General features: G+C 38.4%; 1 protein-coding gene across 2 annotated transcripts; it reads right to left on the bottom strand.

Annotated features, from left to right (window-relative positions):
• Positions 1–839: 839 nt before the first annotated feature.
• Positions 840–17,166, bottom strand: Guf1 (GTP binding elongation factor GUF1). 2 transcript variants are annotated; one of them, XM_052735071.1, is made up of 17 exons: positions 16,914–17,166; positions 15,723–15,834; positions 15,394–15,542; positions 14,847–14,927; positions 13,725–13,802; positions 12,888–12,971; positions 10,913–10,977; positions 10,130–10,333; positions 8,736–8,875; positions 7,347–7,470; positions 6,393–6,525; positions 5,641–5,784; positions 5,012–5,145; positions 3,669–3,770; positions 2,942–3,061; positions 1,576–1,612; positions 840–990 (listed from the first exon to the last, which is right to left on the bottom strand). In XM_052735071.1, exons 1-17 carry the CDS (start codon positions 17,046–17,048, stop codon positions 853–855), a joined length of 1,980 nt encoding a protein of 659 aa, XP_052591031.1. In that variant the 5' UTR covers positions 17,049–17,166; the 3' UTR covers positions 840–852. The 2 variants fall into 2 exon arrangements, with proteins under 2 accessions (XP_052591031.1, XP_052591032.1); XM_052735072.1 differs by lacking the exon at positions 16,914–17,166 and adding an exon at positions 16,576–16,883.
• Positions 17,167–27,604: the final 10,438 nt, after the last annotated feature.

Genomic DNA, 27,604 nt, shown 5'->3' with positions numbered 1-27,604 from the left:
AAGTAATAGTTACTAATTTATTAGCAGCTGGTGCTAATACCAAATGTCTCTTCTTCTGCATGAATATATTCTGAAGGTCAGAAACAAGACAAGGCCACCCTAAGCTTAACTTAGATGTAGAACATAAACCATTGAGTTTCAGAAATGCTTGATTAAATATATAAGCATGAAAAGCTAGAACAAATGTCTGATAACATGTTCTTTATTTCTTAATAACTGATTTTCATTTATATCAGCGTTTGAGTTAAAAATTGTGATACAAGGTGATTTTGGAAAGCTTTTAACTGAACTAGATGGGATTTGAGATCCTTTTAGTATCTAAGAAAAATGATGCATAAACTGGACAAAGTAGCCCGCCCACGCCTGTCATCCCAACAATGGGAAGGCTAAGGCTGGAGGATTGTCACAATTTTGAGGTCAATCTGGCCTATATAATGTATCTTGGGCTATCCAGGGCTATACGGCAAAATCCTGTCTCAAAACACTAAAAGCTTAAAAAAAAAAAAAAAGCAACAACAAAAAGAAGAAAAGAAGGTTTAAATTCACTGTGATTAAATGTATTAACATGCCCTCTTGAATATGTAAAATATATTAACCTCTTTTAATTTCACAGCTACCTCTGGAGGTAGTAGTAACATAATCTCAATTTTATATTAAAGATAGGTCAAAGAATTCTGTCAAGATTACTACTGAGTACTGGAACATGAAAGAGACTAGGCAATGGACTACAGTCTACCTCTTTTCTACCAGTAGGTCAAAGTTGAAGACCCTAAAAGTAATATGCATTTCAGCTTTCATTCTGTTGTCAATATAAATTGGAAGAAAAAGATAAACAGCCCTGCTGTCCATGAATCATTTATTAGGCTGGGTTTTCAGAACTTTTATAAAAGCATCTTTGGGAATTTCAATGTTGCCAATCTTCCTCAGTTTCTTTTTCCCTTCTGTCTGCCTCTTTAAAAGTTTCATTTTTCGAGTGATATCACCACCATACTGAAAAATAAGAAATCCAAATTGGTTCAAAGGAAATGATTACGTAATTACACCAAGGAACACCAGAACCATAATCAACATTGTGACCTCATTTGACCCCTCCACAAAAATCTATATTATTTAATATAAGCATATTACATAGCTACAGTCTAATACAGAGACTCTCAGAAGCAGATCTGTGTCAGAAACTTCACCAGACACTTATGAAAAGGATTTTGTTTTCACAATAACAGATTTTTACTTTTAAAAAAGGCAATTCAAAAATCAATGTAGCAAGGTAGATTTCAATTCCTACTCTTCCAACAGTAAGAAAGAGTAACTATAAATCTTGATATAAACTTATGGTAGTAATATAAAATTCTCTTTTATGTGGCATTGCATAAGAAAAGAGAAAATGAGAAGCATTTTTAAATGTAATTAAAATGATGCTAATATGGTTAAGCAGAAATTTACCCATTTAATATGAAACTTGGAAATGAAATACATGGTACATAAAAATTAAAATCAAAACAAATTTATAACCCCATTGATTTTAAACTCATTAACTATATAATACGGTAGAAAAAAACATAGCTAGATACATACACATTTTGCCAAAACATTTTTTCTATAGGCTTTCACACTGTAAAAGAAGAAATTTTGTTTAGGTTGAAAATTTATTACACAGTTCAAAAGTATTTGATTTCTATACACAATTCTTCTTTTAATAAAATGATAGTGTTCTTTAGACAAAATTGATTTATGTAATTAGTTCAAATTTTCTTATTTTTTTCCATATACTAATTTTATTAAGATTCAAAACGTTCATTTTAATGTCACCATATACTTTGATAAAAACGATCCAGGTTTGTGGTCTGCATGAGAGAATTAAGAGCATTTGTGGCGTTATAAAAGAATTACATTATTCCCAGCTCAGTCTAGAAATACTTTGAAAGCATCTTTTAAAAAATGAAATCATCACATTGCTGACTTGACTGCAAATGGATGACTAGTAAAGGTTTTATTAATAAATGTAGGTTTTATACAACCATTCAAGACAAAGTATTAATATATCCAACCACCAATTATACAATTGTCTTATTATGGCACTTTCAGATCAACACTAATTTTGAAAAGAATCTCTTTTACTTAATGTACTTTCAATTCAAGTTAGGTGAAAATGACCATGTGGTAACTGCTCTATTCTTCTAGGAGGGTCCCTAGAACTCTGCCTAATTTCTGGGTTTTCTTGTTTACTGAATAACTGAAACAAATAATGTTCAAAATGAAATTATTTTCCTAATGGGCATACATTTTATATAATCTATATCAAAATGGTGGTTGTATTTCACCAGGACTGATGCCTTAGGTTTAGGTTAAGCTGGAATTAAACAGCAATTCCCAATTTGTCATAACTGAAGAGGTACTTCTAACTTCCAGGGTCTTAAGATCCCTAAAGGTTGGGCAAAGGCAAGTGTTGCCAGAGTTACTTGTTACTACAGGAGTCTGACTTCATCCGCAAAGCTAGCTTCCTACAGAAAGTGAGCTATTTTCCACATCTACTATAAACCAATGAGAGACGGACCTGATCTAGAAAATAAAACCCAACATGTTATTTATAATCTTTCCCGAATTAGTTCTTCAGAGAAAATATTTTACCATTACCTTAGATTCTGTTTCTGTCACTTAAAATCTACCTGAACAAATTATAAACCATTGAATGAAACCGTACAGAAATCTCTTAACCCAGGAATTCAATGGAAATATGCAGAAATTCTTGAAATCTTCATAAATTATATCAATTTTAAGTAGCATCACTCAATGCAAAGTAATCGGACATCAGTGGATGAGTCAGAGCGCTCATCTCATGCTGTATGAGACTGAAGTATAGACCAACATTAAAACTTTCGTCTTGTTTTCTGCATATATTGTTTCTAAAGCCAGCCTCGGACAAAAATGAATCTAAACTCACGTTTCTCTTGCAATTACTTTGCTTCCAACAGCAGCTTGGATTGCTATCTCAAATAGCTGTCTGGGCAGAGAATCCTTCAGACGTTCACATATGGTTTTGCCAACAGTGTATGCTTTCTCTCTGAAGACAGAAAAAAATATAGCCATCCTAAATATAAATATTTAAATTATCTTTATAGTCCATGTGCAGTAATTAACAGTAATAAAATTAAAGTGAGTTTTAAGAGATTCAAATAGAACTCAACACTTTCTACTTATTAGGCATTTTTTTGTAACTAGGTATTAATCTATACTGTGACTTATAATTGCATTGATTAAAAAATATAAAAAAATTGCATTGATATGGAATAATTTCTAACAGTCTGCCACTTTGTGAACATGTATAGTTGACTTTTCATTATCATGAATGAATTTTAGAAATATGAAAATCTTTTTGTTCTCAATCCTAAAACCATCATTATAAAGTTAAAAAAAATTTTCTTGTACATTAACACAGTAAGGGAAAATTATTTCCTTTGGCTCTGATAATTCTATATTCTACATTTATTAATAGGGAAAGAACAATGTAAAAATAGATGGAAAAATTAGTAGACTTAAATCCATTTTAATTATCTTCCAAAGTTTTACAAAATGTATCTGCTTCAATAAGAATGAAGAACCATCAATTACAGAAAAACACCCAAAAGTGATCATGTTCACAGTCAGTGATCTTTTTCTAGTCTACTTACCTATGTACCACAGTTACCAGCTCTTCCACGATATTTCCATTCAGTAGAATATCCATTTTTATAAGATCTGCAGCCTGGTAACCTGCATCTTCATAATCAAAACTAACAAGGAAAGAAAGAACAACGGTAACATGATACTATCAGACCACACTCAATAAATTCCTTTTTCCTACAATGTTCATTACCTGCCCTCACCTGAAGAAAACCTGATTAAATTATTACCACACATAAAGTTTCATTTAATGGATATCTATGTCCATAGTAAAGAACCAAATGTATCAACCTTCATTTATGAACTGAGGGCCCTAAGCACAGGAACTATAAATCCCTAGAGAGAAGGAAAAGGAACTGGTTAGGGTAAACCAGGAAAATCGACCACTGAAGACAAATGTCAGCTCCTTTCTAATTGCCAACAACTGGTGGACTTTGGCTAACACTACTTCAATGGGTCATTAATAGTTTTCTATTACCATTGGTAACAGAAACAAAGAGAAACAAAAATCAAACAAACATATGTTTAGATAATGCACTAATGAACTGCCATTAAGGAAGGACACTTGGATTTCCTACACAGATATGCAGTTTGATCATTGAAAGTTTTTGTCAGGCCTGAAGAAACTAATACATGTAATAGTATACATGGACCTAACACATACCAAGTAGTTACAACAAAGCTTAGGTAATCAAAAACATGTGCTCATGCTAGCTACTACTTTCATCAATATGGTCAAAGCTAACAGTGCTAGTAAAAACGTTTACGTCATAAAGCCACTGCAACTACACAGATTGCCAGAAGGCTATATAAACAGTTTCTTGCTCATTTAACACTCAACTCGTGTACTTTTATTTGGCTGGGTTTCTAGTACTAACTTAAAATATACAGATTTTTATTAGATGGACAACACAGTCCTGGGAAGACTTAGCTCTTGACTACAGCATTGGTAAATGCAGTGCATATTTAGTAATTTTCATAATAGTTACATCCAGTTTTCAAATATAAGTAGATGCTCCAGGGACCGAATAACATATACATATATTTTAAGTATCACTCCATCACAGATGTTTTTTGAAATTATGTTCAACTCTTAAGACACAAGGGATATAAAAATCCTAAGAGGTTGTTTACTTTTTTGGATTAAGTTTGACAAATCAAAAAGAATTTTTTCCTCCTATAAGTAAATGTCACATACTCTATAATATTCATAATGTCCCAAGCTACCTAACCATATATGATTCTCAACTGTCTTCAAGACAGTAGAAATTACTAAGGATAGAAGAGTAAATTCTTACTCTCAGCATTTTCAAAAGCTTCACTGAGACATTTGTGATTATTATTTTCTCACCTTGCATATCCAGAAGATAGAGACTTCAAAGAGTCATAAAAGTCTACCACAATTTCATTCAAAGGGAAGAGATATTTAAGCATAACTCTATTTTCATCAATAAAAATCATATTTTTCTGAATTGCTCTTCGTGCCTAAAGAGAAAGAGTTCAATGATAATTCACACAAATACTGATGCGAATAGGAAAGTTTTTAATTTCCAAATTAAAATTTCTATAACAAAAGTAAAGAGAATGAAGGAGTATTACTTAATGATCTACCAAAAGTTTACAAGCAAGAGTTTTAATACAGGAACAACATTACTTTTAAACCAAAGCTTTTAATCTCTGTCAGAGCAGTTTTATCTTCAAAATCATACTATGTTCACTTTCAAGAACACAAATAGACTAAATCTTACTGGAAGTCCCTTTGGGATAAGTATGTAGCTTTTATTTTCATTTCTTTGACTAACGTATTCGGAGTATGTAAAATCCAGACAGTTTATCAACACTGCATCTGGATGTAGGGCCGTGAAACAAGAAATACTTCTTTAATTTTATTGGAGCCAATTTCCCAGCAGAAGGAATCCTATAAATCCAAGCTTAGGTAAGCACTGCTCCCAAGGACTGGAACCTGCTTTGTGTTTCTACCTGGCAAAGCGCCATTACTTTCCCAGTGTATTCAGTTGGTGTGACAACAGTGCCCAAAACAACTGGTTCCAAATATTCTGTCACTTTGGACTTATCAGGGAATTGTGCAGGGTTGATGATTGTGATTTCTTTTTCTTTATATTCCTAAAAATGAGAAAAGGGAATGGTATTTAAAAACAAACACTAATACAATTATGTTTCTTAAAGGTTTGCTTTTATCATTCAGTATTTTTTAGAATATAGTTATTTAACTTACTACAATTAACAAAGCAGCAGCAGCAACAATAACAACACACCTAAAGGTTAGATTATTACATAATATAACAAAAAAAATCTTCCAATTACTACCTTTTCACATTGTTAAGAATGTTAATACTAAGTATATGAACATATTTTCATTATTAAAATTCACATAGCACATTATATGAACTATCTAGAAAAAGTATGACAAATGCTACATTTTAACTTGACTGTTTAGGGTATTATAATTAGTCTATAAAATTGGTTTATCTGTGCTAAAGGCAGCAGTGGTTTAAATGAAGAAACTGCCACTTAAATGGAATCCAGTACTAGCACTAATTTCAAAATTTCCCACAAGAATGAAGGTTTTACTTTTTTATAACATCAATTATTTATAACCAAAATTATCTGTTATAACTAAAACTTTTCTCATATTTAGTATATACACGTGCACTTCTTTATTAAATTTTCCCTTTCAGGTGGATACAAAATAGAAGTAAATATTATGGTACCTTTATCAATTTTGCAGATGAAAGAACAGCTTTGTATGGAACAGTAGGGGTTGTCAAAATAACAGAAGCATTATATTCTTGCTCTAGTCGCTGGTTGAAAACTTCCATGTGCAAAATTCCAAGAAATCCCAACCTGGAGAAAAGGGAGGAAAAACACCAAAAACCCTCCAATTATCCATTTCCACTGGGCTGTTTTCTGTTGTTGAACACATTGCTACCTTGTAAAGAAGGGTAGAAATCAAGACTCATTCCAGAAATTTGTATCTCCTGTATAATTTTATAAAATAAGACCCAGATCATCTACTATTTTAAATTAGTATAAAAATTATCCAGCTGGGCAGTGGTGGCGCATGCCTGTAATCCCAGCACTTGGGAGGCAGAGCCAGGTGGATCTCTGTGAGTTTGAGGCCAGCCTGGGCTATCAAGTGAGTTCCAGGAAAGGCACAAAGCTACACAGAGAAACCCTGTCTCAAAAAACCAAAAAAAAAAAAAAAATCCAGAAAACATGAACCCACTTGAGAAATAAGCAGACATTAAGAGTTTAGTTATTTTCCTCATCTAAACTGATCTTTAGGGCTTGGGAAGATGGCTGGCTGGGTACTGACTCACTGTGCAAACATAAGGACCCAACTTTGTAGCCCCAACATACACATGAGAAAGGCAGGAGCTGCAGAATGCACCTGTGACCCCAGTGCTGGGAGGAGACAGCAAAGTGCCAGGGTGACCTCCAGGGTCAGTGAGACACCGTCTCAAAAATTAAAGAGAATGAGGTTGATCTTGGATCCATGAGCATGAACATCATCTGGGCATGCACCCTGTGTATACATATGCACACATACACACAAAGAATGTAAAAAATTTTAAACTGATTTTCAGAAATGTTCGTGAGCAACGAATCCAATTAGAACTGATTTTCCTACAAAAATGTGACTCTAGGATGTGACTCTACCTTACCTCCAGCCAGCACCCAGGGCCAGACTACTGTCTCGATGCACTGTCACACTGGAGTCATTTAGGGTCAGTTTTTCTATAGCACTCCTCAGGTTATTATATTCAGATTGGTCTATAGGGTACATTCCTGGGGACACAAACATAATATGAAGTCCTGTCAAAAAACAAAATTAACCAATTGGCATTTACATTACTTTTCTTTATTAAAGTGGTTGCAAGGTATCTTGGAAACCATTAGCTTTAATGAATATACAATTATGTTGACACTCCAAACAGTAGTTTTATGCTTTTGGAGAAATACAAAAAGAAGAAAATATATAAACAACCAAGGGAATTAAGTCTACTCACAATTAGGCAAATTATGTTTATTTAAAAAACCAAAAGCACAAGACAGTCCACTACTGTGAGGAAAAATATTAGTAGTTGGGAAATGGCCCCAGAAATGAAGACGACACTGGGCTTCAATTCTAGACCAGTTACTAAAACTAAATCTAAATTTGGCTTTTAGAAACTTACTGCTTTGGGCTGGGCAGTGGTGGCGCACGCCTTTAATCCCAGCACTCCGGAGGCAGAGGCAGGCGGATCTCTGTGAGTTCGAGGCCAGCCTGGTCTACAGAGTGAGTTCTAGGAAAGGTGCAAAGCTACACAGGGAAACCCTGCCTTGAAAAACCAAAAAAAAAAAAAAAAAAAAAAGAAAAGAAACTTACTGCTTAAACTATGGGAGCTACTACCAATTCCTCAGATTCTTTTCATTTCCTGCTTATGCTACACTTTACAGATCTTCTGAAATCCAAATGACTGACAGCCTAACACAGCAGTAATAAACTTCGCGATCTCTGATGAAAGAGGACTAAGAGTAGAGACCAAGGTGAGAATAACCAGATGACCCTCAATTAGGTCTTCAATATCTAAACGTCTGCAACACTCACAGTAATTCCTGTTCTGATACTACACATACTAGAGGCTACACCGCTGTCTACTGCATCCACAGGAGAACAGTCTAACTAAAGAGAACTCGACTAAGAAGAGGAATTAATTCTACTGAGAATTGTAATTGAACATCCTAATTAGAAAAAAAATTAAAATATCCACTAACTTCTCAGAGAATAAAGAAGAAAATTCATGTTACTAAGATCTCTTACATACTTATATCTTAAGAAATCCAAAATGACCTCTCATATAAAATGTCACCATGTAAATGAAGCTGCAAATTTATACACAGAAGTACCACATACATATACACAGGCAAATGAAATGTCATCATATATATATATCACCAACAGATCTATAAGAATGTGTATTATCTTCTAGTACATTTTCTTTCACCACAGAAACAGACTTTAAATTAAAAAATATTTTGGCCCTTTGGTGTTGAATTTGTGAGCTCCTCACCTGCAAATACCATTGGTTTCGCTGATTTAAACCCAGGCAAGGGCTCCACTGGATGATTATGTAAATATAATGTATCTCCTATTTGTGCTTCAGTGACATCTTTCATCCCAGCAATCAGAAAGCCCACCTGTCCTGCATATCTAAATAAAATTAGCATATGCAAATATTTACTGCTTTTCTGTTGTAAGTACGTACTCACAGTTCTGTCTTCCTAGGAATCTGTCACATACCTTCCAAATCAAGTAAGTGCCACACACTGATTTTCAACCTCTGAAGCTCATCAGGAAAACAACACTGTATCTTATCCACTGTCCTAAATCTCTACACATGCCTAAACCTGTCTTTGTGATTCTGCCTACCTTTCACAAATTAAACACCAGCTTCTAACATCTGTTTTAAAAATACTTCAGGAGAATATCATGTCTATTATTATTTTATAAAGGTTCATTAACAAGGGGAAAAAAGATAAAATTTTAAGCAAACAGAAAAAAGTAAACATTTAACAGTCTATTACATATCCGACTTTCCACATGAAGAGGAGATTCCAAGAATTCAGTTTTAGGTTAAAAAAAACAACATATATAGTAGCAAACTCATTTACATGCAGCAGAGGAGCCTCCAACGAAGAGGCAGTAATGTTCAATGCATATATTACATATATACAAATACTACAATACATATATTATAATACATGAACTTACTTCAAAAACACTTCACTAAAACTAAAATGGACTGATTTGAAATGTGTCATGATTCATATGAGGCTTTTTAGATACAACATGAAACTGTGGAGTATGATCCAGGGACTCAATATGCGACACTTTAATCTTCAGAGACAACAGGAAAAGCAAAATTACGTGCCTGATGTCATGGCTTCCTGTTACCAGGGAAGTCATTCAGCAGCCGTTTCACAGCTGACTCAGATTGATTTTCTATCGCATGCTAATTTCTTAATCCCACTCCTCTATAAATTTTAATTAATCTAGGTTTAATCCTGAATTTCACCATGAACAAAGGAGTGGTCAGTTTCTGTAGCACCTTATATTGCAAAATTTGGTTGTGATGAGATGAAATGCAAAATGAAAAATAAATCTATCAAATGAGTTGAGGCGCCCTAATATTTAATTGTTCCATCAAATACATTAACATAGGAACATAGGATTACACTAGATCACTAAGTTTTTCCTACTAATTAATAAAACCTAATCATTTTCATACCCATAAAACTGTCCACTGCATACACATGAGATCCTTTTTTTTTCTGAGACCAAGTGTCTGGATGTACAGTTGCACTATATATATCATCTGTTTTAATTCTACATTATGAACATTCTGAGCACATTGGGAGAAACATATCCACAAACGTATTGTACATGCTAAAACAGATTACTTACAATTTATGAGTTGGCTGCTCATTAGGATTCAAAATGCCTACTTCATTAACTTCATAGGTCTTCTTAGTGTGTGCGGATACAATTTTATCTCCTTTGGAAACCACTCCATCAAACAGTGCTATGTTGGCTACCACACCTCTATACTGGTCAAAGGTGGAATCAAATACCAATGCTTTCAGTGGGTTTTCACGATGTACTTTTGGACTATTATAAAAGATTAAATTTAAGCATATATAAGAAAATGTCAGAATAAGAAAAAAAGAAAGAAAAGAAAATGCCTATTTTCAACTTAGGAAATAGGCTAATTTATTTTAATTTTGCAAAAGGTAATTACTGAAAGGCCAAAGCAAAAGGGCCTTTCTATAAAATGTTTGATTTAATTCAACCATCAACTTTAAATTTTGGAATCATTATTTCAAAATAATATATAATTTTTGAAATATATTCAAAAACATGTATTTGAAAATATTATGGCTGTATGTTCATTATATAGCAAAGACCAACTGTCAACGTACGTAAGTCCCTATATTACGATTATCAGAGAGATTGTCATTATCCTTGCTTTCTGTTTTACTATATTGAAATTGCCTTTGTTACATTACTAAAAGCAAAAATGTATTCCACCGTACTGCAAGATCACTTGCCATATTCATTAATTTAAAATGACAGATCAAGTTGATGGCCTATTAATCTAAACTATTAAATTACTATTAATAATGTCTACAAGTTATTAAATTCTAAACTCTTAAACCTGAGTGAATAGTCTAACAACAAACCACTTACGGAGGGATTCTTTCAATGACTGCCTGAAGAACACTTTCAACGTTTGTCCCAAGTTTCGCAGAAATCTGAAACCACGCAGAAAGAATAGCACTGAGACCTAATGCTGCACCCGTCCTTCCTGGGGTCTCATCATTTGATCAGGAGGAAGAATTCTCTTCCGCATTTGTTTGAACCCAGAACAAGGGGAAGGATAAGGATTTCTTCTCATTATTCAGTGTTAGTGACCCTATGGTTTTAGGATTAAAGTATAAGAACATTCTTAGTGTGTTCACAAAGCAATGGAATGGGAAAACAAAAATTTTGATAAGTAAAAATGATGCCTTTTAATGAAATGCATCACTTTAACCAATACCTATCAAGTCCCAAAACACCTGCTTTTCAAAAACAAAATTACCACACAGACAAAATAACTTATAAGAAGTAATGCTTAGGGCAGGAGAGATGGCTCAGATGTTGAGAATACTTGCTGCCTCATAGAGTACACCAGGGTTCCTTTCCAGCACCCACAGAAGGGGGCTCACACATTCTGTAACTCCAGTTACAGAGGATCCAACTCCCACTGCTGGCTTCCTTGGGCATCTGTACCACATGGTGCACAGTCTTGTGCTGGCACACACATGTACACATAATTAAAATTAAGTAAATGGATCCCTCCTTCCCCCAAAAAAGAGGATTAATGCTACATTGAGTTTCAAAAGACTTTGTTTTTGTTTCAAAACATTAGTCCTGACATACAGGCTAACTAAATCTGTGATCTTAGGAGAGTACTGTAGAATATTATTTTAACATGTGTTACATTTGTTTATGCTATAGAACATTAATGATGCAAAGATGTGTTGTATTCTTTTTTGTTGCATTTGTTTAACTCTGTGAAGCCGTGTTACTGTGCCTGTGTAAAATACCTGATGATCTAATAAAGAGCTGAACAGCCAATAGCAAGGTGAATAGCCAATAGCAAGGCAGGAGAAAGGATAGGCGGGACTGGTAGGCAGAGAGAATAAACAGTAGGAGAAATCTGGGAGGAAAAGAAGGAGCAAGAAAAGGAGAAGAGGACACCTGGGGCCACCCAGACAGCCAGCCACAGAGTAAGAGTGAAAGTAAGATACACAGAAGTAAAAAAAGGAAAAAGCTCAAACATAAAAGGTAAATGGGATCATTTAAAGTTAAGAAAAGCTGGCAAGAAACAAGGCAAGCTAAGGCCAGACAGCCATAAAAAAGAATTAAGTCTCCATGTATATTGGGTGGTGGGCCCCCAAAAGACCAAAGAGCAAAAGAGTTAAAAAAAAAAAATTAGTGTTCCAACTTCCAACATGGGGCTGTAGAAAGCTGAATAGGAGAGTGATAAAATCTTTAAGCCTTAGCTCATTTAAAAGTAACACAGCAACAATCTATACATTCTCACAATATAAAAGTTTTCTCACCTGAATCTAATGAAATAATAATAAAAGAACACTCTAAAACTATAAAAAAAAAAGTGATGAGTGCAAGGTAATCAAACACCAATAAATTTCAGTTAGGTCAATCACCTGAGATTTTCCTAAAAACAATCAACAGTTGTACTGCCTAGTTCTATGAACTGAGAAAATGTCTTTATAAGATCAGGCTATAGGCAAGCCTTAGGGTATTTTCTTAATTAGTGATTGATGTGGAAGGGCCCTGTTCATTGTGGGTGGTGCCAACCCTGGACTGGTGGTCCTGGGTTCTGTAAGAAAGCAGGCTGAGCAAGCCACAGGGAGGAAGCCAGTGAGCAGCATCCCTCCATGGCCTCTGCACCAGCTGTTGCCTGCAGGTTTCTGCCCTGACTTCCTTCAATGATGGCCTACAATGTGGAAGTGTAAGCCAAATGAACCCTTTCCTCCCCAAGTTGTTTTGGTCATGGTGTTTCATCACAACAATAGAATTAACTAAGACAATCATCTTTTAAAAAAGACATTTACCTTAATACATTCATCACTAGGGATATCAAACACTTTACCTTAATACATTCTTCACTAGGGATATCAAACACTTTTTCAATCTGTTTTTCAACCCTTTCAGGATCAGCATTCTTCAGATCTATCTGTAAACAAAATTACTGAGTAAGCATAGTAAAAATAAAATTAGTCCATAGAAATAATATTTGGAGAGCAATAAAACCTTCTGTGAGTTAACCTAACTGACCTCTCCATGACTTTTCAAAAGAATATTTAAAATAATGTATAAATTACCAATGTGATTTTAACAAGTATAACTACTGAAAAGAAAATTCAAGCAACAAATAGATAAAGAAATGTAAGCAGGGCAAAGTATATCAATTAACACCATGAGAACAGATTTTTAAAGTGAAGTCAGATTCAAGCTGTTTTACCTATGGGCAGGCTCATTTTACATTTAGCACCAATATCAAGAAATGTAGCTTAATGCAGTCTGAATTTTTCAATTAGGATTCTTAACCCTACAGTATTGGATAGATTTATATGGATGAAGTTAGCATTGAGCTGTCTCATGGACTGCACTGATTCTTAGCTCTAAGCCCCTCTCCACGGCAGTGGGGCTGGCAGGTTTACTTTATCTGCCTTGCACCCCTTTCCTACAGACACAGCTTTTTCTCAGCACATGCAATTCAGACGAACTTTTCAACTCTGAAAGGAATATTTGACCTGCAATTCTATCACAAGAAATTCAGAGGTAAATCCCACTGACAATCTAAATGAATAGTAACTACAGATCCCTCATATTATGAGAAAAAAAAAAAAAACATACTTCACAATTAAACACTAGATATATTTAGAAGGTAAAATAATTAATGGCATTGGTGTTTCACTTTAATTACCTTGTTTATAACTGGAATTACTGTCAACTGTGCTTCAAAGGCAAGAAAGAAATTTGCTACAGTCTGAGCTTGAATACCCTGGAAGCAAGACAAGAGAGACCGAGATGACTGCTTTGACACTAAATGTACCACAAAATTAGTAATTCCATACCATTCCCTATATCATCATCCAAGTGAGATTTTTAGATCATACTAATAAAATGATACAATATGCCATCTGGAACACGGCCAAAATGACACATGGTGAGCAATGCCTTGCGGAACCGTGGGGGTGGCTGCAAGAAATAGGCAGAGGGCCTTTACCACAAGTGCATTTTGTTTCCTGGACTGTTCCTGGATGTGATTTTGTGCCTCCTGTATTAAATATTTGCATTCAATTCATAAGACGTGTTTATTCTTGTTGCAGCAGAAATGGGGCACTCTTAAGTGTTTTTAATGACTCTGTTTGCTGATTTCTGTGGCATATTTTCTGGAACAGGTGTTCCTTGCCCTCCTGTCACCTTTCTTCATGCAACTTGCTACAAAAGGAGCTAGTTCTCCAGAATAACTTTAGTCAGAATTTTCAGCTGTCTGCCCCATTCATTTCAGTGCCGGCTCTTGAAGACACATCTGCAAGGTGGACAAAGATTGACAGCGACACCCAGCCAGAGCCAGGATTGTGCCCTGAGACCTAAGGCCCTTTGCTCTTCCTCACTTGTGTTTCCCAAAGAGTGAGTAGCGTTGGCCCCCCAGCACCACCTGCAAGCATTACTACTACATTATGTAATAATAATGAATCATGGACTCCAACTTTCAAAACTGTGAGCCAAAATAAACTTGCCTTTACAGTTATTTCACATATTTCTATATAGCGAGAGAAATCTGAATTGCACCACCTCCAACTTTTCTGTACCATTTATGCTTCAGGGTTCAAAACCAAGATTACACTATTACCAAGAAATAGATTAAAAAGGGTGAGTCAGCACCTCAATTTAACAATATTAAAGTATACGATTTAGAATAAGCAGTATAACAAACTTGTTGCTCAAATGTAGAAGTTCTATTTCCAAAATGCATTTTTACAGAGAGCTTTACAAAACAACCAACAGGTCATGTCACATCATGTATGATGAAAGATCTTACCTCATTTGCATCGACCACCAGTAAAACACCTTGGCAGGCCGACAGTGACCTGGACACTTCATAACTAAAATCAACATGGCCCTGAAAAGCAAAATAGTGGTGCCTTTAAATATCAGCTATAATTTTTTTTTTTTTTTTTTTTTTTTTTTTTTTTTTGGTTTTTCGAGACAGGGTTTCTCTGTGTAGCTTTGTGCCTTTTCCTGGAACTCACTTGGTAGCCCAGGCTGGCCTCGAACTCACAGAGATCCGCCTGGCTCTGCCTCCCGAGTGCTGGGATTAAAGGCGTGCGCCACCACCGCCCGGCGTCAGCTATAATTTTTAAAGGAACAGATACTATTATTGCTAATCTACTGATAAGACAAAAACTTGTAAAATATGGGGAGAGGGTTGTGAAAACATTTGAAACAAGTTACACTAACATCAAAAAAATGAAAAAACAAACACCAAAGGTAGATGTACAAAATTCAAGCCCCAAATGAAAGAATTTCATTTGCAATGTCAACAAGACTAACTGTGGCCATCTTTGTGAAGCCAATATGAAACTTACCGGTGTGTCAATGAGATTTAATAGGTACTGCTTTCCTTCAAAACTATAAAAGAGAGTTGCCGTCTGTGCTTTCACGGTGATACCTCTTTCCCGTTCCACTTGTAACTTGTCAAGAACCTGCTTATTTTTCTGTGTCTTATCAATTGTTCCTAGAAATAGAAGACACATCTATTGATTTCCCTGGGCTTTAAAACAAGACCAAACAAAAAATCAAACATAATTATCAGAGAACATTAGAGATACAATACCGAAATGTTAAGACACCGAGGTAAAACTAAATTCCCAATTACTCTAGGCAGTCACAAGCTTATGATATAAAATGAAAATACCTGTTAGTTCTAGAAGCCTGTCAGCTAGAGTACTTTTGCCATGATCCACATGTGCAATGATACTGAAATTTCTAGTATCTTCAACAGGAAACCTAGACATGTCAGGTTTCTCCTAAAATGGGGAGGGAATAGAACATTTTGGGGGATAACATTTGAATGAAACAATTTACAAATTCAAAGAAAAATCTTTCAGTCTATGGAGAATTTCACTTACTGCAGTTACCTGACCTCAATTTTTACTTCAATAAAGACACATGACTAAGCCTAACTACAAAGAACAAACTACAAGAGACTTACTGTGTCAGTTTCATAAACAAAGCTAAATAAATCCCCTTACTTAATACTTCATCAGGCACTGAGCCAATCGCAAATTTGCTTCCAGTAATGGAGAATGCAAGACAGAACTCAAGAGTATGAGAATGCCTTATCAAGCAAAAAGCTCTTAGAAAATCTTTGAACGTAGTGAGACACACAGCAAACTTCTGGAAATTGGTATCCAAGAGAAACAATCAGGGGAGTGTGTGTACACGCTAGGCATTTTCCACCAGCCGGTATTTCATCACCAGGAAACAAGATGAAATTGTAATGAATGTTAACATTTATTTTGGCTTTCTTTTGGTTACTCAATATAAGGCAGTTATGGAATAAGTGAATTCTTCAAACAAAACTGTAATAGTTGCTGGTTGCTCAATATAAGGCAGTTACGGTATAAGTGAATTCTTCAAACAAAACTGTAATAGTTGCATTGTAGTGTCTATTTTTTCCCCCATCGCATTCAGGTCAAAGTCATGCAGAACCGCATCACTTTCAAAATACCCTGAACTGCGGCGAATACAAATCCATTTTTTCTAACCATAAGCTGCTGGAGCCACATCCTTGCACGGGGCCACAAAGTTCCCTGCCTTGGCGTCCCGCAAACCTCCAAGTCTGATTATTATCTCACTCAATAAATGAAGCTGCAGGACCGGATGCAAGTCAAGCACGTTGCCCGTTGAAAACCTAACAAAAATCAGGAAAACCGCTGCCAGAGAGGAGCAGCTTCTGGGAAGGTTTTCAGAAGTAACGCATGCTCCAGACCGACCCTACCCCTAAGCCAGGCGAGCGAGCAGCCAGGGTGGAAGGGCTGGCCCGCCCTCCGTGCACACGCGGAAGCCCCAGCGCCTTCCCCCCTCCCCGGGGTGAGCCGGTCACCTTGAGCTCGGCGGTGCTGACCGGCCGGCGGGTGGCCCAGGGCTCCACGGCAGCCGCGTGCCGGGAGCAGGGAGGCAGCAAGCGCGCGGCCCCGGCGGCCCAGGGCCCGCGAGCCCGCCCCGCGAGCGCCCACATGCCTCGGCGGCTCAGCACCAGGCCCGGGGCGGCCACCCCATCCCGGGACCGGCGCGTCAGCCTCAGCTCACAGCGCGAGCCGGGCCGGACGCGAGCAAAACGCGCCGCCGGCCGGCGGGTCGCGCCTCTTGTGACGTCAGCGCGTCTCCGCAAGGGGTCGAAAGGTCAGCGATCTGAATGGTGCAGAAACCTTGGGTCGCCCACGTTCTTGTTCTCTGCCGATCGCCCTGCGGCTGCCTCTGTGTAGGCAGCTGCAACCGGTCGTCCCGTCAGTCCTCGCATTTCCTGGGGCGAATGCAGACTCCCGGCATGCAACGGCTCCCCAAGGGTCAGGGAGTCCATAGGTCCAGGAATGAAGTGCTGCATCTGAGTTCTGCTGCTGCGTGGGCACGCCGCTTGACCCCCTCCGCTCTGGAGCCCACCACGTCTGGGGAGTTCTTTCGAAACACTTACGGGGAAAGCTGGAGACATTAGTTCGGATTTAGCCAGTATGAAGCAACAGAATTACTAAAACAAAACAAAAACACAGGGAAGAAGCACTTCGGAAGGCAAGGAGGTGCGCTTCTCTGTGCCCATGCAAAAGTAATTCTCACCTCAAAATTGGTAAGAGGATTTATTCTGGAGTCAAACAGACCATGCCCCCCTACCCCATCCAACACGGGTTAAGGAAAACCCATAATTTGATGTTCCAATGAAATAGCGATTTTTAAGAACTTTTTATAATGACAGAACAAAGAAAGTCTTAAAAATATTTTTTTCAAATAGGTTGATAAAACATTACTGTTACAACACAACTTAGAAATCTCAGCTATAGGCCTCAGATTCTACATGAGCACATTCTTAGCCTCTGTGGTTGGTAGAACTAGGTTTAATTAATAGTTTTCAACTGTTTTTTATCTATGTCAAGATGATAGGTCTATCTTTAGATCTGTTAGTCACAGGGTGAATAACTTCCTGTCCTTCAACTGTTTATCCCTTAGTTTTCTACTAGGTGTTCTCCAAGTAGCCAAATTTACTATCCCATCTTCTGGAAAGGAAGTGCATGTCTCCTGATTTTACCTTGCTTCTACAGTTCCTCAAAAATCTCCTTCAAGGTACTAACATATAACTGCCCATCTCTAGATTCTGCTTGTCCCATGTCTTACACCTGACCTGAGTTTGCATGCCTCTCACAGGAATTGTTCCCTTGCCTTACCAATTCAAGTTTCTGGTAGTCAAGGACCCTGTTCAGGTGCCACTAGCTGTGATCTGCACATCTTTGGGATTGATCTGACTGGGGTAATGGAGAAGGAAGAAACAAAGGACATATGTACAGACAAGTTAGGATTGGGTGAGCTGTGTGTTCTGATGACACACCAGTAGTCTGGAAGCTAAGAAGGCTTATATACAGCTGAAGGAGGAGACAGACTAGCTAATCTTCATACGGGTGTCTCTGTAGTGCAGCAATCTCTGCTGTAGTCATCCAGGAGGAAGAAGCTGTTGTTGATAACTTTTTGCACATGCAGTCCACATCTATTGTCTGACCCAGAGGAAGGCCTTGACATTCCCTGGGTTCTGTGGCATTGACAGCAGTGACATGACCATGCTCATGTTAATAATATGCATTCATTAAGGACTTCAACTGCTTCCCACAGCCTGGGACCACCTTCCCAGTGAATAGTATAGCCCACAGTGGGCTGGGTTCTCCTACATCACTTAACAATCAAGACAAACTCCACAGACAAACCCAAGGCCAATCTGACCTGGGCTGTCCCTCCACTGAGACTCACTTCTCCAGTGACCCTAGACTTTGTCAAGTTGACAGTAAAAGCTAACTGCCCAGACTAGAACTCCTTGTTTATGAATAGATTGACTTTTTTCTTCTCTTTCTTTCTTTCTTTCTTTCTTTCTTTCTTTCTTTCTTTCTTTCTTTCTTTCTTTTTCTTTCTCTCTTCTTCCTTCCTTCCTTCCTTCCTTCCTTCCTTCCTTCCTTCCTTCCTTCCTTCCTTTCTTTCTTTCTTTCTTTCTTTTTCCTTTTATTTACTCTCTGGCTTCCCAGATTAAAGTCTTTGATCTGTACAAATGAAGTGACATCCATGTTCTATTTCTTTGCCCCATGGACCATAAAAGCTCCACAAAGCCAAGGCAGCGCCGAGAGAGCAGTACCTGTACTCCTTGGCTACTCATTTGTTGAGGAATACATTTCTTTTTTGTTGTTATAGTTGATAGCTTTTGAGATGGGGTGGTCACACTTTAACCTTTCTGGCTTTAAAGACTTGGCGATCTTCTTGCCCCAACCTTCCAACTGCTGAGGTTATAAACTGTTAGCTAACATGCTTAGCTTGACGGCACATTTCTTCATGGACACAAAGACATGAGCTATGAACTCATGAAGTAATGCTAGGAAACATCTGTATTTCATATAAGAATGACACTTTTTTCATTGAAAATAGATTTTTCTCTCATACAATACATCCCAACCACATTTCCTTTCCCTCAACCCCTCTCACTCCCCCCTACCTCCCTTCTCCCCCAGATCCACTTCCCCTCCATTTCCTCTTCTGAAAAAGAGCAGGCCTCCAAGAGACAAAGGCCAAGCTGGACAAATCAATATAAAATAAGACAAGGCAAAAAGCCCTTGTATTAATTGCTGGACAAAGCAACCCAATAGGAGAAAAAGAGTCCCCACGTAGGCAAAATAGAGACACACCCACTCCCACTGTTAAGAGTCCCAAAAGAAGACCAAGATAATAGTGATAACATGTACACAGAGGACCTAGTGCAGAGCCCTTCAGCCCCCATGCTTGCTGCTTCAGTCTCTATGAGCCCATGTGAGCCTGCTTACATGGGTGACTTGGAGGGCCATGTTCTCCTGGTGTCCTCTATTCCTCTGACTACTGTAGTCTTTCCTCCCCTTGTTCCATGGGGTCCCCGATCTCCAAGGTAAGGGACCCGATGAAGACCTACAATGTAGACTCTCTCTCTCTCTCTCAGAATGAATAATGTCTGAATGTGGGTCTCTGCATCCATCCCCACCAGCTGCCAGAGGAAGCCTCTCTGATGGTGACTGAATGTGGAGCCAATCAACGAGAACAACAGAATATCATGAAGAATTAGTTCATTGATGTTTTTTTGCTAGACTTGTTTGGATCTACCCTAGGTCTCTTGGCTATCCAGGCCCTGATTTCTGGTCATCCAAACAGTGTAGGGCATGGGCTCCTTTTTGTGGCATGGACCTCAAATTAAACCAAACACTGGTTGGCCACTCCCACAAATTGTGTGCCCCCATTGCCCCAGCACATCTTGCAGGCAGGACAGATTGTAGATGGAGGTTTTTGTGGCTGGGTTGATGTTCAAGTTTCTCTTTCTGTAGCCTGCAGAGTACATTCCTATGCCAAAGAGACCAAAATGTAGGGGAGAAGGCTCCATGCAGGCACTAGCTCAACCTCTCTACAGTAAATGGGCTGTGTGGATATTTTCCTTAGCAATGGAGCCTTACTGTCAGTTTTATGAGAGCAACCTTTGATCACAGCATAGCCTAGGTTGTTTAGTGATCTCCATGGGACCCCGTTGGCCAACAACTCAACCGATTGCAACCCAGTCCCACCACTGGAAGCCTTGACTGGCTATAAATGATGGGCAGTTCAGACTCCATATTCTCCATTACTCAGACTTCTCACTATGGTCACCCTCAAAGATTCCAGGAAGTTTCCACTGCACTAAATTTACACACATACACACACACACACACACACACAAAAAAAAAAAAAAAATCTTAGGGTTCTATTGCTATGATGAGATACCATGACCATGGTATCTTTTATAAAGGAAAACATTTAATGCAGACTAGCCTACAGTTTCAGAGGTTTAGTCCATTTTTGTCATGGCAAGAAGCATGGTGGCATGCATGCAGGCAGACATAGTGCTGGAAAAGGAGCTGAGAGTTTTACATCTTGATCCACGGGCAGCAGAAGGAGACTATGTACCAAGCTCAGCATAGCTTGAGCATATTAGATCTTAAAGCCTGCCCCCACAGTGACACCCCCAGTGCTCCACAATTTCAGCCATCTCTCCCTGCACACTTTCCATCCATTCTCCAGCTTTATCCCTCCTGCCCCCATCCCCACCTGTCTCCAGTCCACCCATAAAACTTATTCTATTTGTCCTTTCCAGAGAGGTCCATGAGTCTCCTCTAGAGTCCTTCTCTTTACCTAACTTTTCTGGGTGTGTGGATTGCAGCTTGATTATCATTTACTTAACAGCTAGTATCCACCTCCTAGTGAATACATACCATATTTGCCTTTCTGGGTCTGGGTTACCTCACTAAGGATGATATTTTTTTCTAGTTGTATCCATTTGCCTGCAAAGTTCATGATGTCATTTTTTTAACAGCTTAGTAACACACCACTGTATAAATGTGCCACATTTTTTTTATCCATTCTTAAATTGAGGTGCATTTATGCTGTTTCCAGTTTCTGGCTGTTATGAATAAACCCACAATAAACATAGTTGAGTACGCGTATTTTTGGTAGGATGGAGTGTCTACTTTATTAAGACTTTTTATATGTTTTCTATAGAAATATGTCAGGAGCTATGGGCATGGGTCAGTGAATAAGATGTCTATTATGCAAGCATGAGGACCTGAATTTGGATTTCCTGCAATCCAGGCAAAGTTGCTGAAACCACAGCATTAAAGAGATCAAGAGAAGTATACCTGAGCTGCACCCTGGCCAGCAGTGTAACCAAAACTTCGAGCTCCAGGTTCAGTGAGAAATTCTGTCCAAAAAATAAGAAGGTGAAGTACTGTCAAGAAAGATGTCTGATGCTGACCTCTGGTTTTTTAATGTGCACACACTAGTGTACATGTCCTGTACACACACACACACACACACACACACACACACACACACACACACACACAAAAACACACACACACAGAGTTAAAGTAAGATAAAAGTGATTTAATAATGGATATTAATGGGTGCTAGGTCTTAGAGTGGCCCCCAAAATCAAGGGCTGGGGAATACCCACAAAGAATGTGCCAACCAATCCTGAGATGGAGCCAGTTGAGATTCCAGAGAGGGAAGCACTTTATCCCAGGGTAATCAGCCCACTGCATTTACTACAGAAAAATGTTCAACAACAGCGACAGAGGGTTGTGTGTTCCACAAAGGAGTAAATGTCTGGAGTTTACATGAAAGGGGTTTAAGAAATTTGGTATAAGGTAGTTTCTATTAGTGCTTTGGGAAGCAACTAAGTGTCTGGCAATGTTCAATAGTTGGGTTCGAGCCTGACAGGAAAGAAAGCAGCTGGTGTGGTCAGAGGGTCATCAATATACCCTGTCTCTTTGGTCAGGGTCAAAAAATTGTGAGGGGACCTGGAAGACTCTATGATGTGGGCTTTATCTAATAAGCTACTGTATATGCCTACCTCCACACTTCAGTTTAAGCCTGTGTTAACTGAGATCCATTGAAACAATGCTTGTTTGTTTTTCCTCTAATTCAGAAAGAAATCATCAGTTTTAATATCCAACGAATAACACTTTTTGGTGATGAGGATCTGAACCTTCTAGAAGTGTTGCACAAGAAACCATTATAACTTAAGCCACATGGCTCTTATACAGTAGGGTTTCTATTGCTGTGATAAAATGCCAGAACCGTTAGCAACCTGAGAAGGAACAGGTTTATTTCACTTCCACATCCACATCATAGTCCCTTACTGAAGGAAATCAGGGAAGGAACTCAAGGCAGGAACTGATGTGGAAGCCATAGAGGGGTACTGCTTACTGGCATGCTCTCATAGCTTGCTCACCCTGCTTGATTACAGAACCCAGAACCACCAGTCCAGGAGTAGCACCACCCATAGTGATGTGGGCCCTCCCACATCACCCATCAATCAAGAAAATGTACCACAGGCTTGCCCATAGGCTAATCTGGTGGGAACATTTTATCAGCTGAAATTCCCTCTTCCTAAATGATTCTAGCATGTGTCGAGTTGTCATAAAACTGATCGGCATACACTGGGTCAGCAGGAAGTTCTCTGAAAGAAAGTTGGGTGTTGACAGGAAATGAAGGTTGAACATGGAACATTAACAGTATCCATTCTCAGAACTGCAGGATTCAAACAGTCTAGAAAATGAACATATGCACATATGCCAACAAATTGAACTTTGTCTCTTAACAGAAGTGATTTTCTTGTAATTTAATTTGCCCTTAAAAATTTCCATAAATGAGCCGGGCAGTGGTGGCGCACGCCTTTCATCCCAGCACTCGGGAGGCAGAGCCAGGCGGATCTCTGTGAGTTCGAGGCCAGCCTGGTCTCCAAAGCGAGTTCCAGGAAAGGCGCAAAGCTACACAGAGAAACCCTGTCTCGAAAAACCAAAAAAAAAAAAATTTCCATAAATGTTGGAGCTGTAGCTCAGCTGTAGAGCACTTGCACAGCATGTGGAAGGCCCTAAGCTTGATGACCCAAGTGCTGTAAAACACAAAGAAAGAAAAACAGCCTTTAGTGCTTACTTCTTAATACTTTGTTTCTATTTCTTTCCCTCATGTTATTCTTTCATGTACATAATTATTTGTATAAATCTGGTTAGTTTTCCACCTCTGATTCCTCTGATTTGTCATTCAATACCTCACATCAGTCTTCATTTATTTACAAAGCAAGTTACCCCAGGACAATCTTTTTCCAATGTGCTTATTTCTCTGTGACAGGTATAAAATTTTTATTTCTTTTTGCTCCTAAGGAAGGGAGCTGTCATGTCCTGAATAAAGAACATGAGAAATAAACACCGAATTTTAAAGCAGCTCTAGGAACATGAGGAAAATAACCGTCAAAAAATGCATCGGAAATTTCTTGCAAAGGGACTCTTCAGATAACAGAGAGTTTAAGTTTTCAGTGAACGATGGTAGCAGATTTTTATTTTTATTTTTGGTATAATCAGGTAGCCATCAAATAGCCTTCCATTACAGGCCTCTTCAGAATTTCTGCTGTGGCCATATTAACAGTGCAGCAAGTTTTAGATCTCTTGGTTGTCAGTATTTCAGTAGTTTTTGAAGGTGTGTTTTAAGGTCATATAGTTCAAAATTATCACTGTTTTGATGGCAGAAAACATAACACCAAGGGGATAAGTTAATTTCCTGAGGTCACACAGCTCAAAATATTGCAGAAGGAAAATGTCAGCTTCCATGGCTGTAGAAAACAATGATTTAGGAACCCCTGGGGCAAAATACTGTTTGTCAGCATTGGATACTTTCACTACTAGAGGAAGAGGAGAGCCAGAGGAGCCTCTCTATTATCTAAGTAATGATGGGTGATTGAATGGAACCTCTCCCATCTTTCTTCTGAGAACAGATAATTTAGAGAGAAAACATATGATCATAATACATCAAGAGAAGGTACATAATGGCTACTGCTTTGACTTGTCAGGTAAACTATCTGTCTTTTTCCAGTAACTGAGAGTTATATAATTCTGACATGATATTTGTGAGGATTTTTGGTACATTTAACTATTAGAATTAAATCAGTTAATAAACTCATATAGTGATATTGAAATGTGTCAATTCTTGAGAGGATCATTGTATGACTTACATGTTGTTTCAGAACATACAATTGTTTATTATTAGTCTGTGTGTCAAGAAAAGGCAGAGATTACTGAGTCCCCTGTCTATGTGCATTATTTTGAGAGCCTTTGGGGCCAACAGTTCTTAGGGAGGTATTCCACCGATTTGTCTATTGGGAAATAAAAAATACGACTTGAACCCCTTTGGTTCAATAGCAGCTAAGAAATACACTGGAGATACATAAATAAACATTACATAGAATTTTCAAATAGGTACCTTCACATCACCAGAATTTAGCACAATTATAGGTGGTATTTTTAGAGATGTAGAGTAATGAATGGGAGCTGAGACCTGACTCTTAGACTAGCAATCTCCATAAATAAGCACTATGCATTTTAAGGTGGATTAAATCTTATCACCTCCTTCAACAATCTCCCAACAAGTGGATTATGACACCTTTCCATTGAATCTGTGGTGTCCTTAGTGACGTAGATACTAATAAAGTGCAGTGGAAGTAATGCAGCCTTATCTTTAAGGCACACTAGGAAGTTATTTACTGTTTGCCTTGGTTACTTGGAATACTTTCTTGGGTGTCCAACTGCCATTTAATAAGACTACTACCAATCTTGAGATTGTGAGGATGGAAGAGCCCATGCTGAAAGTCTCCCATGGAGAGACATTTCGACAGCAAAAAGACAGAGAAATAGATGCCATGTTTTTTAAGCCTCCAGTTTGTCTCTGTTGAGGCCATAGACATCATGGAACAGAAAAATGTCATCCCTGCATCTTCTTTTCCAAATTGTTTATGTGTGCTTGAAAGGAATGTTTGCAATTTTAAGCCACTGAAATTTCCCCTTATTGAAAATAGGTTCTTTTCTCAAACAGTGTGTCATAATTATACACACCCCACCCACTACTCCTCTCAGTTCCTTCCCACCTCTTCTTCCATTTAGATTCACTCTTTCTGTCTCTCATTAGAAAACAACAGGCTTCTAAAAGGTAACAATACAAAATATAAGATAAAGCAAAGACTATTGCATTGAAGTGGGACAAGGCAACCCAACAGAAAAAACAGCCCAAGAGCAAGCACATGAGTCAGGGGCCCACTCATTCACTGGGGGACCCATAAAAACACAAAACTGAAAGCTCTCATATATACGCAGAGGATCTAGTGTAGACCTGTGCAGGCCCTGTGCTTGCTGCTTCGGTTCCTGTGCGCTCACGTGAGTTCTGCTCTTGGTTGATCTAGAGAGCCTTGTTCTTCTGGTGTCCCCCATACTCTCTGACTCTTAAATTCTTTCTGCCCTGCTGTGGGATGTTCTGTATGGCAAATGTGTTGCTCTGATTGGTCAAAAAATAAAACACTGATTGGCCATTGGCTAGGCAGGAAGTATAGGCGGGACAAGGAGGAGAATAAAGCTGGGAAGTGGAAGGCTGAGTCAGGGAGACACTGCCAGCCGCCTCGATGAGAAACAGCATGTGAAGATGCCGGTAAGCCACGAGCCACGTGGCAAGGTATAGATTTATAGAAATGGATTAATTTAAGCTGTAAGAACAGTTAACAAGAAGCCTGCCACAGCCATACAGTTTGTAACCAATATAAGTCTCTGTGTTTACTTAGTTGGGTCTGAGCGGCTGTGGGACTGGTGGGTGATAGAGATTTGTCCTGACTGTGGGCCAGGCAGGAAAACTCTAGCTATAAATGGTTTCCAACGTGGTGGCAAGAGTTTCCACCTAAAAACTGAGAAAAAAGATTCTAAAACAGAGCTAAAAGCAGTTCCTAATTGTCTCTCTCAAATGAGTGGCAGCTGCTGGTTTGAGCTACTGGTGGGTTCCTAGCGTGCATGCTCGATCTGCAGTATGGCAGGAATGAGTCCTCTGCAAGTGGCACATTAAGCTGCGTGGTGGATTTAGCCTTTGCTAGTACAAAACAAAAAAAGGGGTTTCTGGGCTACACACTGCTTGGATAAAAGCATGGACCCATGATAGCTCCCAGAGCTGGTGGTAAACGTAGCCATGATGGGAGGTGGGCGTAGCCAGCAGCCACAGCTGCTGTAGTTTAAAGCAATAGATTCACAATAAGACAATTTCAGATGTAATAGTTTACAATGTGTGTAAAATATACGTAGGCTTGAAAAAGACAAAAAAGGTGATATATACAGTTATATAAACAAATACATTTTAAAAAATATAGTCTTTAAAGAGACAGTAAAATTAATATACAAAATAAGCCACATAAAGATGAATATTACACAGAGAATCTGGATTGTGTTGTCTTTGGGATTCTTAACTGCAGAGAGATATTTGATTGTAAAGGAAGCTGAGTTAAACCAATATGTATACTTTAAAGATACCTTGACTTCAAAATTTGGATGTAAGGATGTGTTGGTTTGGAAAGGAGACTCTGCTTTTGTTCCCACAGAAAGTTAGAGGCTATGGACTTGTTCCAGATTAAGATACATCAGGTTTGACCAGCCAAGACCCCCTGAAAGGTCTCCAATGACACCATGACCCAGATGATCCAACATCCAGAATGGTTTGAAGGCAACTGGCTCAGACAATACAGCCTCACGGACTACTCCATGATCCTAAAATTTTCTTTGTGTCCCCATAAGATACAGCGCCGCCCTCCAGCAGGAAGTAGTAAGAGAAGCTATGCCCAAATTCCCAAATTATATGTAATTTTACTTTGTTAAGGTTAAAACCTTCCTTTTTGAAAAAAAGGGAGGGGGATGTGCTGTGGGATGTTCTGTATGGCAAATGTGTTGCTCTGATTGGTCAATAAATAAATCACTGATTGGCCATTGGCTAGGCAGGAAGTGTAGGCGGGACAAAAAGGAAAATAAAGCTGGGAAGTGGAAGACTGAGTCAGGGAGACACTGCCAGCCACCACGATAAGAAACAGCATGTGAAGATGCCGGTAAGCCACGAGCCACGTGGCAAGGTATAGATTTATAGAAATGGATTAATTTAAGCTGTAAGAACAGTTAACAAGAAGCCTGCCACGGCCATACAGTT

Source organism: Peromyscus californicus, unplaced genomic scaffold (assembly GCF_007827085.1).
Source record: "Peromyscus californicus insignis strain IS unplaced genomic scaffold, ASM782708v3 Scaffold_13__1_contigs__length_99412109, whole genome shotgun sequence".
Classification (NCBI taxonomy): domain Eukaryota; kingdom Metazoa; phylum Chordata; class Mammalia; order Rodentia; family Cricetidae; genus Peromyscus; species Peromyscus californicus.
Note: the sequence above shows the minus strand (reverse complement) of the source record. Positions and strands in the feature narration are given on the sequence as shown.